At 38.3% G+C, this 17,159-nt stretch overlaps 1 protein-coding gene across 1 annotated transcript in view; it reads left to right on the forward strand.

The window, feature by feature from the left end:
• Nucleotides 1-1,615: 1,615 nt before the first annotated feature.
• The window catches only part of SPTLC1 (serine palmitoyltransferase long chain base subunit 1), a 33,191-nt gene continuing 17,647 nt past the window's right edge, over nt 1,616-17,159 (forward strand). Inside the window, exons 1-5 of the mRNA XM_054003602.1 lie at nt 1,616-1,695; nt 3,329-3,436; nt 10,321-10,415; nt 14,947-15,040; nt 15,489-15,561. Of these exons, the coding sequence (XP_053859577.1) occupies nt 1,633-1,695; nt 3,329-3,436; nt 10,321-10,415; nt 14,947-15,040; nt 15,489-15,561 (433 nt within the window). The 5' untranslated portion in view covers nt 1,616-1,632. The remainder of the gene's footprint in view (nt 1,696-3,328; nt 3,437-10,320; nt 10,416-14,946; nt 15,041-15,488; nt 15,562-17,159) is intronic.

Consider the following 17,159-nt stretch of genomic DNA (forward strand, 5'->3'; position numbering starts at 1 on the left):
AGACTCCAGCATGACACAATGGCCACAAAAGTACTGAACAGTGAAGACAAGAGTCTTCATGCAACTAAAAGCCAAGACATATTTATTGTCTCTCTTGATTTTTCAGATAGCCTCAAACCGCATATTGTGGTTTATTGTGCAGAGATTGGAATTTGACAAGTATATAATTAAGTTCAGAAACTCAGGGAGATTACTATGCATTTCAAGTAGTGTGAAAGTGAAGTTCACTGATTTTAACTATCCACTACTGTAAAATTGTAAGCTACTGTTTGTCTGTAGTTAGCAACAGCCACAAAGTTTTTGCTATCAATTGTTTCATCAACTCTTGCCCCAGGTTTCTCTCACCCAACCACAGTGAAGACTAGTGAGTGAAAACCCAAGGGATGTGCTTCCGTTGTGTTGTCCAAGAAGACCATCAGAAACATTCCACAGTTGTGTAGCTCCAGGGAAACCATTCTCAAACATTGTCTTTAACAACTACCTCACTTCCCAAGCAGTCTTTCCACTTGTCCCTCTTCTCCACTGACTTTTAGATAGTTGCTCAGGTCCTGCACAGCTATGCACATGTATCTCCCAACACCCAGGAACATCTGTGGGGAGAGTTCAACACTACTTTTTCTTCATGTCATTTTTCTCTCCCCAACAATCTTTGGCTTTTAGGGCCACTCACTTTGGCAAGACTCTTAATGTACTAATTTCTGCTCTTATTTGAACTTACCCATTATTTCCACTATACTCAGGTTTTACTTTTGCTACTCCTTTCATTAGCCAAGTATCTGAGCAATTGTTCCTTACAGCAATAAATTCAACAGTTACAGATACAGAGGTGTTAAGTGTAGTATTTGTAGATGAGACACATAAGCACATGATCTGCCCCTTGCCCCATCCACCTAGGGCAGCGTGGGGCTGAGGAAGCCTGCGTGTGTGGAGGAAGCAACACCAAGCTAACTCCAAAAAGTTCAACAAATGGGACCAGGTTTGAAATGTGGTGAGGAAGTACATATTAATACATCTATGTTTATCTCCTTAGGCGAGTTCAGTTTGTAGCTAATTTCGTTTAGTCAACATTGAAGGGTGCATCTATGTATATGAGTGTTTAAAGAGGGTGACAGCAGGAGAATGGAGTCAGGCTGTTCTCAGAGGTGCTGAGCAATAGGACAAGAGGCAACGGGTGGAAACTGAAGCACACGAAGTTCCACCTGGACATGAAAACTTTACTGTGCAGGTGACTGCACACTGGAACAGGTTGCACAAAGTCTCTCCCTTATAGGAGAGAGCCAAAAACTGTCTGAACACAGCGCCATGCCATGTGCTCTGGGATGGCCCATCTTGAACAGGGAGGTTGGACCAGATGACCGGCCGCGGTCCCTTCCAATCTGACCGATTCTGAGAGTCAGTGGTTCTCTGATCTTCCCAGTCTAGCCTCGCTCCCTGTTCATGTCCCCCACACGACACAGCAGGCCGGAGCGATGGCGGCCCGGGACGCCCAGGGGAAGGCGGCGCACGGAGCCCGCTTCCCGGAGGGTTTCCCTGAAGGCAGCCGGGGCCGCGCTGGCCGCAAGGCGGCGCTCAGTGCCGCGCCGGGCCCGCCCTGGCGCGCGTGGGCGGAGAGGCGGAAGCGGCGGCGCGGCCATGGCGGCGACGGGCGTGGGGCAGCAGTGGGTGCTGGTGGAGATGGTCCAGGCCTTCTACGAGGTGCGGCCCGGCAGACATCCCGAGCGGGGCGGCGTGAGGGCGGCTTGGGGCTCGGGGAGGTGTCGCCGGAGCTGCCCCGGGAATGGCGGCGGTGGGTGGTGCTGGGTGGTGAATCGGGAGCTGGGTTGCGGGTCGGTGCTGCGGGGTCGGGCTGCACTCGCTGAATCGTGAGTATGTGTGAGTGCGCCATGGCTGTATACTGAAAATATACACGCACGTCTTATTTCTCCAGGTTTATAAAACGATATTTAAGGCGTGTAGCAGAGCATTAAGCCTTAAGGTTCACAGGATTTTACTGGGGTCAAGGTTTGTAACTTACAAATGCCGTTTGCAAAGGAAGAAACGGCGTTTAAATGTTCGGGTTTGACTTCCCTCCTGGAGGACATCAGCTGTTTGTACCCAGACTTTGTTTCGTGATGTTAAAAAGGATGTCCTGATGATAGGCGGTTGTTTTGTGTCCCTTCCTTTGTCAAAGGGTGGTAACTTCTAAAGAATGTATGCAAGATTTGCAGTCCAAATATAGAAATGCTTACCTAATGAAGCAGGTAGCACGCTGTAGTGCACTGAATCCAGGAGAATTGTAGGCACTGAAAAGCACAGACCTCAGTGGGAGTATACTGTGTGTTCTTTAGATGTCATGTCATGTGTGTTGTGTATATATTCTTAATATGTTTGGTACACGGAAGAGTACTCTGCAATAGGTAACATTTGTTATTTGAAGTTCGATATGCCATAGGACTCTTTACTGGTTTTAAAAGCTTGCATCCAATTTACTTTAGTTTCTGGATGTGTGGTAAATTCTGCCTTGTTGGCAGGTCAGATACAACCAAAACTGTTGATGGGTGTGAGCAATTCCCCTGCTTGAAGAAGGAGTGTGCTGGCTTGTGTGCACTTTTAGTCTTTTAGGAATAATAGACAGGAACCTTTCTGAAATGGAATAACTAAACTCATCATTAATACTAGGTGTCCACATCTGCTTCAAATTAGCTGTGCTGCCAGAGCAAACTGATTTTCATCCCCCAAGCACCCAAAGAGGATGACTTTAACTTGCATCAACTCTGGTTTGCTTTGTGTATTCTCACACTTTGTGTCCACACAAGAGAGTAAAAGACACAAAGACAAAACTAGTTGAGCTGACTCAGTTGTTTTATACCTGATCAAAGGGCCTGTTAAACTGACAGAAGCTGGCTGTAAGAATAGAATTGTCTTTCCTTGTAAATACTGGCTGTCCGTGCTGTGGACTGTAGGTTACAAAGATGGAGAGTTGAAGTGGATTCGTATGGATGACACAGACTTTCAGGGTCTCAGGATACTTGTGCTTGTTTTGAAGGCTGCCTGCCTTCACGGGTGCTGACTGGTGCAACCTGTATGACTTAACTGCCTTTACTCTTGGTATTCAAATTATGTGTATGAGCAACAGACTAAATCCATTCAAACTTAAGTTAACAGCTACAAGTAATAGCTGCAAAACATTCCACTTTCATATAGTTAAAATTTTTACTGATTTAGAAATATATCAGCTGATGATCAGCTTTGGGTTTTTTTCCTGGGTGTGCTAGTAGGAACAAAATGTTGTGTCACACTGCTTGAAATAGAATTCTCTCTAGACTAATTTTTGTACTTTTCTTTTCAGGCTCCAGCTTACCATCTCATTTTAGAAGGAATTCTAATACTATGGATAATCAGACTTCTTTTCTCAAAGACATATAAGCTTCAAGAGCGATCTGATCTAACACTTAAGGTATGATGAAAAAATATTTCTCTTTAGAGAAACAGTTTAGAGTAATTGATGTATTGGGTGTTGAACCACTGCTCCATTACAAATGGTTCTGCTTTTTTTTCTTTAACTTCCAAGGGTGAGTTTACTTTGGACTCAGGAGCTGCTTGTTGCTTAAACAACAAAATGTCAGTTTGTGCTTTTCAAGTAGCACTGTGTTTGAGAGTCTGAGAAATAAGAAAACTGATATGACAGTGACTGTTAAGCTATGAAAAACTGTCATTAGCTCTACTCAATGGAGGGCTTTATTATAAAAATGAAAGAGCTATGTGAAAAATGCCCACCAAGCAAAATGAACTGTAAGACTGTAGATGGTAGAAAAATGCTCAAGCTGTATATGGGGTGTCTGTGAGTTGTAACTCTGAGAGTTTACAGTGAGTTCCACAAAAATTGTAGTTTAGCAGCAGTTTTCTACTTTTGCAATGCCATCCTGAGAAAATAAAAAAAGCTGTACTTGTGAAGACTGGAGTTTCTTCCTGGCTTCTGGCTGTAGACTATCACAAATGAGTAAAGTGTGTTTTGAGGATGTCCCTGGAGTTGTTTGTTTGAGTTTCAGAATAGTTATATCACTTATAAATAGGATAAAATAATGACATTTCTTCATGATACTAAAGAAAGTTTGTGAAAGAGATTTATGGGTATTTGTAATGGGTATATGTAATTTCCATCTATGTCATGTGTTTGCATGCTTTTTGATCTTATTCTCACTAATGATGCACATTAAGGATGTGTGCTAAGTGTAATTCATCAATGAACAGGATGCAAGGACTGTAGGCACAAGTCTATAATTGTAAGCAAAACTGCAGGCAGTGTCCTCATTTGGGGAGCACTTATTAAACAAGCTTAGAGTGTTCTAGAGAACACTTCAGAGGTATTTATTGAGACAGCCGACATGGCTTCACCAAGGGCAAGTGCTGCCTGACCAGCCTAGTAGCCTTCTGTGACAGAGTGATTCCATTGGTGGACAAGGGAAGGGCTACATGTGTCATTTAGCTGGACTTGTGTAAAAACTTTGACATGGTCCCCCTCGATATCCTTCTCTCTAAATTGGAGAGAAATGGATGTGATGGTAGGTAGATAAGAAAGTGGTTGAACAGTCTCACCCAAAGGGTAGTGGCTATTGTCTCCGAGTCACAATGGACATCAGTGACAGGTGATGTCACTGGTGATGTCCCTCAGGAGTCTGTCCTGGGATCACTGTTATTTAATATCTCAATTAATATCTTACTTAATTTAATACTTTAATCAATGGCTTAGATAATGGGATTAAGTGCGCCCTCAGCAAATTTGCATGTGGCACCAAGCTGAGTGCTGTGGCTGACACACTTGAGGGAACAGGAAAAAAGTGTGTTCATGGGCTGTGAGTGGTATTGCAATAAAGGGTTTGACTGTTAAAGACACCACTGGCTTGTTACCTGTATCTTGATGGCAAAAAAAAAATAGCATGGGTGAAATGCTCTTTGTTCTGATCCTGTGTTCAAGTTGGCTAGCCTTGAAGACGGTGAAAGTTAGAGTAGCTGATTGTGTCATTGACCTTTGAAGATGGAAATAGTGGTTGCTTTAGGAAGACCTGTATTTGGAAGGGGAAGTCTTGTATACAGGTACTGAAAGTAAGAATAAACACAGCAGTGTGAATAGTGTGAATACATCTTCTACAATTGGAGGAGTTAAGCAAACTGATACAGCAGAGTCATGGAATGATTTGATTTCTCTTTCAACAGTGTAGATAATTTTTGTGAAGAGAGCTCATGTATTTTGTGTAGGGGAATAGCTGTAAACACACAGAGACATGCCTTCTCCTTAAATTTCATGAAAAACCTAATAGGCACTAGTCTGTGTTGTGGATTAACCCCAGTGGGCTTGAACACTGTTCAGCTGCTCACAAAGCAAAGGAAGAGTAAAAGCAAGAAAACTTGTGAGTGAATGCAGAATTATTTAATAAGCAAAGGAAAGTGTAAGAAGACAGAAAACAAAACAAGTAATGTCTCATGCACCACCTCCAGTGGATGGACCAATATCAGACAGTTCCCAAACAATAGGTGACAAAATTCCTTAAAACCCATCTTCTCCTTTTTATTGCTGTGTGACATCATACAGTATGAAATTTATTTTTGGTTAGTACGAGCCTGATTGTGTCCTTTCCCAATCTCTCAGGCATGCACCAGTCTATTCACTGTGGGAAAAGAGTGTGAATTGTGCAAAGGCTGTTCAGCAAGAGATACAACTTTAGTGTTTTACCAACATTGTTTTTGTCATAGCGCTGTGTGAGCTGCTATGAAGGAAGTTCCCACCATCATACAATACAGGATCCCATACAGCCAGGCTTCTGCGTGTGTGTTCATCTACATGTAGAAACATGCCAGCTGTTCAGCAAGGAGACTGCTATTGGTTTACTTTTCTAGTTAGAGTCATGCTGGGGTGTCCAGTCTTTACCACACCAGAAAGAAATATTAGGTTACTCAGGTACAGCCACTGGAGACAGGCCTGCTCAACTGCACGCTACCTTTGTGCCAGCCACTCATGTAATGGTACTGGAAGTTTCTTTATGAATTACTGTTGGGAATGGTGCCAGAGCAGAGCTGGCTGCAGGTAATACATATTAATGAAGAATACAATTACTGCACAGCCATCTTCGTGATCTGTTAGGACAAGTCAGTTCTGGGGAACAAGAAGGAAATTATATATATTGTGCAACCTAGTGCACTTAGGAGTCATGCTTCTAAAACTGTGAAGAAATTCACTCTGAAGCTGGATTCTAGATTCAGTTAAATATGTAGCAAGAGTACTGCAAAATCCAGTGCAGAAATCACCTTTCAACTTGCTAACTCTTATTATGCTTTGGTAATAGTGTTTGTAAGTATTCCTACTGCTTCTTTTAGAAAATAGTATCTCCCAAATCATTAACTAAAAAGGTGGAGTGCGTCTCTGATACTGTAAGTTCCTGACAGTTCAGTATTTTAGGAAACATAAATAAGTCTGTGGCCATACAGGGTGCTAGACATAGATCCTTATGGACTTTCACACAACCTAAAATCTGTAGAAAGTGACAATGAGGACTGGAGTGGGCTGTGGAAATTTGCATGGCAGCATTTAGCTATGTGTGAAAAGAAGGTGCCTTACAGGTCTGATTGTCTTTTACTCTGCAGTAAATGATAATGATACTGAGCTTTTCTCTCAAAATTCCTGAAGTACTAAGAGTCACATCTTCCCATGGGAGGAAAAGTTTTTTCTTTGATTTTAGAATTTCCACTAAATTGCAGTAGTAGCATGGGATGGATTTTTTTTTTTTGAGTGATAGTAGTCAGGAGGCTGGAAAGCTCCTATTGGAGACAAATGTTTAATGTGTGGCTGAGAAATACATTGACCTTGAGAGCTGTTTTGCAAGAACAGCATTCACAGACTGATCAGATGTTGTTCTATAGGGAATAGCAGAGGTAGTCTGCTCTTGTTAAGGTTTTCAGTAATTCTGAGCAGAGACTCCCTAAATAGCTACAATTACTCTTATGTATGAGCATACATACATACTTTGAAAGAAAGAAATTTCTAACTGGCATGTCCATTATTTCCGCCAATTTATTCAATTCTGTTACGTGAGTCTAGAAATACTGCGAAATTAAAGACTTAATTTGAGGACCAGTAAATAAAAAGTTTTATTAATCTTTTGATATTAATGTAGAATATGCATGTGTGACATCGTTTCAGAAGACTAGTGCTAGCTAAGAACTGTTGTCATTAACAGGATTGCTACCTTTTCTTAAGAACCTGGGTAAACAAGGCAACTTTTTAAATAATTTGGATTGAATGTGTTTACACCCAAATATTTCCTTACCCAAGGTATATGGCAGTTAAAAAGTAAAATCCACAACAGAATACAACCACCCATTGTATATGTACGTGTGGTCATCTATGTTATTTAGATAAACAGATTTTAGATTTTTTATGTATAAATATGCACAAACAAATTCAGGATTCTACTACATGTAGGGTTCGGCTTCAGAGAGCCAGAAAGTTCAGAGTCCAAGGGATACTGGGGCTGGAAAAGTCATGCCTAGGAGATCACAGCAAGGTACCAACATTGCTGCCTCGACACCTTTCTAATATGGGACACCCATGGAGGTGGAGACTTCAGCCTCTGCACTGAGCTTCCATTATGGTTAGCATTCAGAGAGCCAGAAAGCCTAAATCTAAATGTATAACAAGGTATATATATTATAATTTATAAAATATAGTTATAAGCATTTTACAGATTATATTTTCATGTTTATTATGTATTAGCCATAAAATAAAATATATACACTTCATGATGTTATGTATATTTTATTTATTGCTTATTTAAATTAAAAGGAATTATATAAGGGCAAGAGGAAAAGCTGAGGGATGAGTTCATGTACACTGCAGTCCAAGAAAGTGGAAACTGAAAGTTTTAAGTTTATTCTCTTCATCAGGTGAATGTTTTCAGTGCAGCAAACTAAGGAGAAATATGCAAATCAAGTGTATACTGAGAATGTTACAATGTGAATTAAAAAGATGGTTTCTTTGTATGTTTGAAAATTATTTTTTTTTATATAGCTGTGAAATTTTATCTGTTTAGGAGGTAAAAGATAAAAGTACTCTGATGTTGGGTTACTGCACAAAAGTCTGCTTTTGCCCCCTCTTTTTGTTGAGGGGAAGATGGTCATGTTTATCCTGAACATTCAGAATGGCAGGCCAGTGTACTGAGGTATTTGGTGAATGGAAGGAGGAAAGGGTTTGCAGTGTCTAGTCTGCAGTGGTGGGTGGCTGGTTTAGATTGAGATTGGTTCTTGTTTTAATCATCAATGTCTCCAGTCCCCTCCTCTGCTAAGAACTGGTGGAAACAGATGACATAAGATGTGAATATGCAAATGTTTGTCCATGAAAAAGCAAAATGCTGTATAATGGATGAGAATGAATGTGAACTAGAATTAATGAAATGGTGTTGTTTGAAAGGACAATTACACTTCTCCTGTATATTCTAAGTTATGTTAAGAGAAAAATTAGGATGTTGCCATGTCTCATCTGTGGCTTGTAACCTATGCTGTTGAGTTTGTGTGCAGCAAAGATTTTAAAGGGAGAGTAGAAACTTCTTAGAAATGAGTGTTAGTGGGGGATAGGAATACTAATTATGAATTGCTTGTTATCTTTATATTCATAGATCTTGACTGCAATTGGAATGTGCTAATTTACTGTAGTTACGGTGTCCATCTATACATACTTTTTTCTTTCTGCTAAACTCCTTGACAAAAGTATTTTAATTGAGCTTGTGTCCTCAGTAGCTAAGCTGATGACACTTTGATGATATTTTGCATGCTTAGCTCAAAAATTTGACTTTAATGAAAAGGCTAAGTACATGCTTACACGGTTTTAATTCTGCTTTCTTTGAAAAAAATGAATTTTATGTTGCCTGCTCTGCCTTAAAGCTATTCAAATGTTCTGTGTTCAGGTCCCAAACAGAAGAAATACCATGAAGTCCTGAAGGATCTGAAGTCTTTCCCTCTAAGGCATTTGATGTCAAATAAAGCTTTTCTTATTTATTCTTCCATAACTGACAGGCTGCACCCACTTCTCACCTGATTTATTCTGCTGCCTAACAAAAACAAAACTCAATAAACCTTACTCTGCTAAAACCTCAAACTGAAATGAAACACAACACCAACCAACAGCCCTGTGCTCCAAAATGAACGCAAAACTCTTGATTCTATACATTAGGGATTTGGGGCCTTTCAACAACTACTGCAGGAGCAGAGTGAAGGCTGCGTGAGCATACATCCTGCTTTATGATTGTCAGAAGTCTTTTTTGAACTCTTTTGGCAAGGTATACGATACTACTGGGCAACTGCAACACAGGATGTGGTTTCCCAATAGCATCAGCCAGTCTATGTTGGGACTGGGACTCTTGTTGTGGGTTCTAGTTTAGATATATATCCCATCCTGCTTTTGCTGACTTAGTTTTCATCTTGATCTGAATAAGGCTTTTGTTTTTTTAACTGCTTCTGTCAGCACAAGGAATGGGAGAGGACTGCATAGTAGCAGCTGCTGGCCTGCCGTGTGGTGGATCAGCACCCTTAGTGTAAAATTATGTCTTTGATTTTTTATTTTCCACCCAGATAGTAATATGGTATAGAGATGCCCACTTGTGTTGTGAGGTGAGGATGGAATTTTCTTTCTTGGGCTATGGTTGTGGTTTCACTCTTAAGATTAACCTGAATTTAGGTACTACTTTGAAAATTAAGGTGACCTCAGTATTCCTCCATAGTTAGGTGTAGGATATGTGGTTTAGTAGTTGTTGTTATCTTTTCTTGAGCACTTGACAGTTTTTCTCCAGTGTATCCTTCTCACATACTTGTAATTTGCTAAATATTTTTATACCAGTGTTCTTGAAACAGCACTGTTGACGACTTGAGAATGTAAATTGAGGCAATCTATATTAAATTTTTTGAATTCATACTCAGTTGCAAAAATTGTAGAGGAGAATTTTCGTATTTAACATGTTGAATTAAACAGTATTTATTAAAATTTGGCAAGGACGTCATGTTAGTATCTCATCTCTTGATTATAGTGTAAGATCTCTAATACACAGACACATCTGGTCTGTGTTTTTTTATATCTTATTCCCTTTCTGATTTCATAATTGTGATCCTCTAATTTAAAGATCCTGAGATAATAACAATTTTAATTGTCTCAGAAAGGTAACATGTACTAGTATCCATGATTTCTAATACAATTGTTATCAATTATTTTTAATGCATAATGTATCAATAATTATTAATGCATAATGTATTCTCTAGGGGAATTCCCTTCTCAAACAGTATTTCTTTTCTCCTGATCAGGAAAAAGAAGAGTTGATTGAAGAATGGCAGCCAGAGCCTCTTGTACCTCCCGTGCCAAAAGATCACCCAGCTCTCAATTACAACATCGTTTCAGGGTAAATGTAACCAAAATTACTTCTGTTTACTTACTTAAACTCAAATACTTGATATCCGTATTCTGCATTACATTGCTCATTAAGCATTTCTATATCCTTAAAGCCTTTAATAATTGAATTGCATTTTTAGAGAGCAGGACCAAATTTGCCTCTGAAGAGGTCTTGGTTACAAAACCAAGGCCATTATTAAGACTATGTTACTAAGAAAATATTTCTTACTTTAAATGTTGTCTTTTTTTTTTTTTTTTTTTCAGTATTGTGGGGTGTGGGGGGGGGAGAAGGAGTATTGTATCTTTGCCTTCATTGTGGTTTTCTATTGTTTGGTATTAATTTTTTTCATGTTGCCTGAAAACATGGACTTAGACCTCCAAAAGTGGATACCAACTTCTTACATCATCACTAATCACTTGAAAAGAAACTTTGTGTGTAGCTGCTTGGCTCTTTTCTGTGGTTTCACCCCAGCTAGCAGCCAAGCCCCATGCAGCCACTCACTCCCCCATCAGTGGGACTGGGTATAGAATTTGAAGGGTCGTGGGTTGAGATAAAGAGTTTTACAGAGAAAGCAAAAGCCATGCAAACAAGCAAAGCTAAGCAAGGAATTCATTCAGTGCTTCCCATGGGCAAGCAAGTGCTCAGCCATCTCCAGGAGAGCGGGGTGACATCACATATAACTTGGGAATACAAATGACATCACTCCAAATGTGCCCTCCTTCTCCTTTCCACTGCTTTATATACTGAGCATGTCATGTAGATGGACCAAAGGGTCACTTTGGGTCACCTGTCCTGACTGTGTCTCCTCCCAGCCTCCCACGCCCCTCTAACTTCCTTGCCAGTCCAGCAGTATGAAAAGTAGAATAGGCTTTGGCTCTTTGCAAGCCCTGCTCAGCAATAACAAAATCATGTCTATATTATCAACCCTGTGTTCAGCACAAATCCAAAATGCAGCCGCATACTAGCCATTGTTAAGAAAATTGACTCTACTGCAAACGCAGCACACACTTCATGAAAAGTTGTTTTTCTTTGGACAATCAGAATTGGAAATGCTGGATGGTAAAGCTGTTCTGTGAGGAAATTTATGGCTCAGTGTTGCTTTCTTGTGTTACAAGGCTTTTAAAATGTCTGATGACTTAAGAGTCACATTATTCAGAAATTGCTTTGAAGCTTTTTACAATCTTCAGATATGCACGTCACTAGCTTTTACTTGATAAGCATTCATAGTATCTTCCTATTGACACTAATAATTTGAAATAATTTAGTGTCATAGTGAAGTCCATTTTGATGGTTCTACTACCACAGAAAAATCTGCCATGTAAAAGTGATGCTTGTTTTAATTAACTGTGATGCGAACAATTCTTCTGTTATTCTTCAGAATTTTGAAACAAGCTGTACTGTAGAGTTAAAGGAAACGTTGACTATTTAAAAAAATAGAACAAATATATATTTTAGAGTGATTCAGAAAATGTTTAAGTTAGTAGAACTTTCTAGTGCTTATAGCTAGGAAATGTATTCTGACAGAATGTTAATGTGCTGTGGCTATTAAACTCAACAGTGGCTGTGGGGAAAACTTGACATTTGTCTTCTAATATTTAAGCTGCCAACTGACTACTTCACCACAAGTTGCTCAACAGCTGTAGACTGTAACTTTGACTGTAAACTTGAAACATGTTTCAGAGTTAATACAGGAAGAAAAATGTCTGCATCCTGATTTCAGCTCAAGAGCATTTCTCTTTTTTTAAGCAGGGAGACCCCATCTATTGAGGTAGTCTTCTTTCAACTATTTTCATGTTTTATTGTCTAGCATGAGTGGTGATTTACAAAAATCCTAATCATAAACCAGTTTATATTTGAAGGAACCTTTAAAGGTTATCTTGTTTCTACTGTTGCCATTTGGACACCTTCAGCTAGACCAGGTTGCTCCAAGCCCCAACCTGCCTGGTCTTGAACACTTTCAGGGATGGAGCATCCACAGCTTCTCTGGATAGCCTGTTCTAGTGCCTCACAACTCTCATTTATCTTTATAATACTGTGTGTTTACGGTAATATGTGGGGATTATAAAAGCTCATAACCACTACAGAAAAACAAAGTAATTCAGTAAAAATTTTGACTTGCTGTGTGTGTAAGGCAGATTTTCTCATCCCTCAGCAGGCTGTGCAGTTTGTACCCTGTGTTCATATTCTCCTTTCTGCATAATCAAGTAACATTGCCAAATGATGAGGAAAGCCAAAAACTCAGACATGTCCTAATCAAAAAAGTGATCCATCTTGAACCAGTGCTGAAGAAGGTACCCACAACAGCTTTCAGCAGTTCAGAAATTAATTACTTCTTGTGGTAGCCTTTCTGAGAACTAATCTATGCAAGATAGCTTACTTGTATGAGATCTCACTCAGAAAATGTAAATCTGCTTGCCAGAACAGTAGTTCTGTGACTGATTTTTTCAATATATGAAACACTTAAATGAGAGGCCCAAGAATGGTAGGCATTCTGTCAGTCTTTAAAAGACAGTTTCTGAAGGATTTGCTTGCAAGTTCTTTGAATATAGCTTGAAATGATATTTTTATTTACTGTTTAAACTGGATCATTCAGTATCTCATAACTGTTTTTCCTAACTGTGATACCTAATGAGCTGTTATACTAGGGGAAGGGAGATACATGAAAAGATAAAAAAAATCTAGTGGTTCAGGGTTTTTCTTTTCCAAAGACTTACTCTTGTTGCAAGGCAGGGTTTATGATGTGGTCAATATCTGTGTTTTGGTTATAATTATTCACTGAAATACCTTTTCCATTTATGTTTTTGTTATTGTTTCTTTAGAAGTTTGGGTAAAATTCTGATAGCAAAGGATGGTCAAGATTTCATGAGGGCTACAGCTTTATACTGGCCAAGTTATTGGTGAACATAGGTGTGTTTTCTAGGTTTGAGAGATGGAGCTGTGAGGCAAATTGTTGTAAATTTACAGATTTGATAATATGCTGGGAATATACTGAATCTCATGTTAGTGACTAAATGTATATATATATGTACAGGTCTGCTCTGGTGAATATCTGTGAAACTAAGTAATTATTTCACTTATTAGGACATCCAGACTTCGGTACAGCTCATTGATGACCTAGACAGAGGAACAGATCCAGCTATGTTTTTAATGGCAGTCAGCTCCCCAAGACAGTTTGCTGCACATTTCTATAATGCTTCTGCTGTGCAGAAGATGCACTGCAGTAATGGAGGACAGTTCCTTTGTGGGGACAGGTTCAACATTCAAAATAGGCACATGCATTGTGTTAGTAGAGAGCTTTACAAAGCTGTTTAGTAAACTTTTGCAATTGTTTAGTTGAAGCAACATGTGCTGAATTTTCTCAAGTGAACAGATATAACACAAGATCATGGAGTTTTTTTAAGTGAAGTTCAGGCAGTTCAGAGTTTTTCTTAACTTGCAGTGAATAGCTTGGACTTAAAAGTTATTTGCTTTGCACACCAAATGTACCCATTGAAATATTGTCAGCCAGCGGATTTGGAACAGCTGTACACAGGCATTTGACATTTGGGAAGCCCTGTTTCATTTTGATGAAGAAAATTGCCCAGTGCCAGTTTTCCACATGGAAATTACTGTGTCTGAGGAATAGCACGGAATCGCTTCTGTAATATTTGACAGCAGATATAGAAATGGGCAGACACAGGGTTTTGTATTTGGTTTAGTTTTGAGACTTAATGCTCCAGGTGATAAATGGAAATTTTTGAACTTATTTTATTGATGTGTATAATTGCCAAAACAAGTTTGCTTATAGAACAGAGTATACAGATCTGATGCTTTTATTTAAAGGGATAATATTTTACTTATTCAATTTTTTTTTGTTTTCTTTTTCTTGTTTACCTAAATCACAATTTTTTTAAGGCAGAAAATTTTTGCCCTTTGCTTCATGTATATTATACTCTTGTTCATTTGCTAGTAGTGTGTGTTTTCAGACTTTCTCTGTTTCCTGATTATATAAATTACTCAAACCATTACAGATTAAACTGAGTTGGAAACTTGAGATGATAGCTAATACAATAGTTTCATCCGCTTACAGCTACTATCTGTATTTCAATATCAGTAGAAGATAGGTATTCTGGGGTTGCTTTATGACAAAAAACATTGATTTGGAATTAATTTTTCATTTGGAAGTAAGAGCAATGAGGTATCCTTTTCATTTTTAGTACTTCTTGAAAATAGATATCACTTTGCTTTTAAAAGAGAAGTTTTATGTGTCTCTTCAGGGGTCATCTTTCTATGAATTAAGTTTTCAACAAGGAATCATTAAATATCTCAAGAAACTAGTTGCAGTTTCTTTACTAAATTACAGGAATATAGGTTTTGTTGAGTGTATTTGTGACTTGATATTGAACTTCAGTACTGATTGGCAATTGCAAGAAGTAGTAGAAAGAGGGAATCTTGGAAAACCTGTGTGCCTTCTGTTGTTGAAAAACAGAACTCCTGTATTAACTGTTTATGAAAATGACAATTCTTCATTCATAACAATAAGTCTGCAATTGTTTTTCAGTCCTCCTACCCATATAATCACTGTTAATGGGAAGGAATGCATAAACTTCGCATCATTTAACTTCCTTGGACTTCTGAATAATGAAAAAGTTAAGGTGAGTTCTTTCAGTTATTCTATTTGTGTGATTATTCCTCTTTTACTTTGTATGTTATCTTGGGATGAAGAATACAGAAAGCATGAACTTCATCAATAACCTATACTGCGAAAGCAGAAAGATTATAAATCTTGTAATGTTGTGCTAGTCAAATTTGTATTTTTACTGAAGTTTAATCTGGTGTACTTACTGCACACCTAGTTGATTATCAAGTTAGATTAGTATTTAATGTCCTTAAATATTAGTATGAGTGATGCTTCAACAGTTGTCTAAAGTAGTTTTGAGGTGGAATTAGTTACAGAATTCAGTACATTATTATACTTTCTGTGAAGCAGGTCATCTTACATGATACAAAAAGTCATCTGTGTACATTGGTGTAAAATTGTCAGTGTGAAGTGTATAGGAAAGCTAATGTAGAAATATTTCACTTAATTCTTTCCTATTAAAGAGTGCAGCCCAGTCTTCTCTGAAGAAATACGGTGTTGGCACTTGTGGACCCAGAGGATTCTATGGTACTTTTGGTAAGTAACTTACTTTGATCTGCCTTTAAAGAGGTTTAGACTAGTTTGGTAAGCCAGCCAAAATAGTCCAATATATAAGCAAAAAGTTGTTTCTATTGCTCTGAAGAACAGTTATCCTCTAATACACATTTTACTGTAGTTGTTGAGGATTAGTAGCATTTATTCTTTCTGGCTTTCTTTCTTATTATTTTATCTCTTTTCTTACTCTTTCTAATGCTGGTCTTTGAAAAGACTTGCAAAGTTTATAACCTGTTGTAGTTCTAGTAACTGTAGTAGAAAGAGAAAATAAACATAGTAGAATTCAATAATTCACGGTGACTTGAAGTGTAAATGCAAGTGCAAATTAAGCTTTCTGCGGGCACCACAAGGGGGCAGTCTGATTTCTGGGATAACTAATGTGACTACTTCTGATAACTAATGTGACTACTGATGCTGTAGCCAGAATGAAGTTTTCCACTACTGATAACTTCAGTGTTGTTACCTGGGTAGGTGTTACTAAGGTAAGGGTTTTTTTCATTCTTTTTAAGAAGTAGTAAGTTCTTAATTACTGGGTTCTGGACATAGATCTTCACAGGCATTTTTATTTTGAAATATTGCATGTAAGCCAAAGAGTTATACATTAATAGCTGCACAGTTACGGGCTAAAACCATCAACTCGTTTTGTGAACTTTCCAGTCTCTCCCCAGAGATGATGGAATTTGGAGGGGGTCTATACTCAAATTATTTCATAGAATTAGCTTCCTGTATCCTTGACTTGAATTTGAGACAAACTTGGGCTTTTCTTGGTTAATGAAACTAGTTCCATAAGTGATCAACTAGTTGCTATACCTAATTTGATTTGATATGTCTATCTATCAGAACAGGGTTGAATCTTGATATCAATCTTAGAAATTGTTCATTAGCTTAGAACCATAATTTGTTTCTAATTAATGTACTGGTGGCCCACTGATTAGTACAGAGAGAGCTTATAGGGAGCTAGATTCCCTCAGTGATCACAGTTCAGCAGTGGTCTGTTGGAATTCATACAGGCTTTTCTCTTCTCTCCAAAACAGTGAAGTGCTCAAAAAACCTTGTACAATAATAATAACATTTTGAATCCAAACTGATTTTAAATTTTGTGAAGTCTTTCACGTGGTTTGTTTCTAGTAATTATTTGAAACAGACAGGTTAAATTTGATTTTTTTTTTTCTGATAAGTGAGAGAATCTTCAGCTTGTTTCCTGCCCTCTTTAGAGGGCTAATCCTAAGATGCAAAGTATAGCTTTTGCTATTCATTGGCTCCTGAATTTTTTCAGTAAGTGCTCCATTTCACAAAGCAAGGCATCTAATCTGTGGCATTGCTACTTCACGGCAGTAGAGAAGAAGTGATATTATACTCACCCATTTGAGGTATCCTCTTTTACACATAAAATAATGGAGGCTTCATTTTAAATGGTAGACAGACTCCTGCTCTACTTGTTCAGTCTGAAATTGTCTTCCTGTTTTCACCTAACTTTAAATATTTGAGTGTGGCAGGATTATGAGTCTATGAGAAGAAACACTTTTTGCATCATTGTGTGCCTTAAACATTTCACACAATTTTTCATGTACTGGAACTTT

Source organism: Vidua macroura, chromosome Z (genome assembly GCF_024509145.1).
Source record: "Vidua macroura isolate BioBank_ID:100142 chromosome Z, ASM2450914v1, whole genome shotgun sequence".
Taxonomy (NCBI): Eukaryota; Metazoa; Chordata; class Aves; order Passeriformes; family Viduidae; genus Vidua; species Vidua macroura.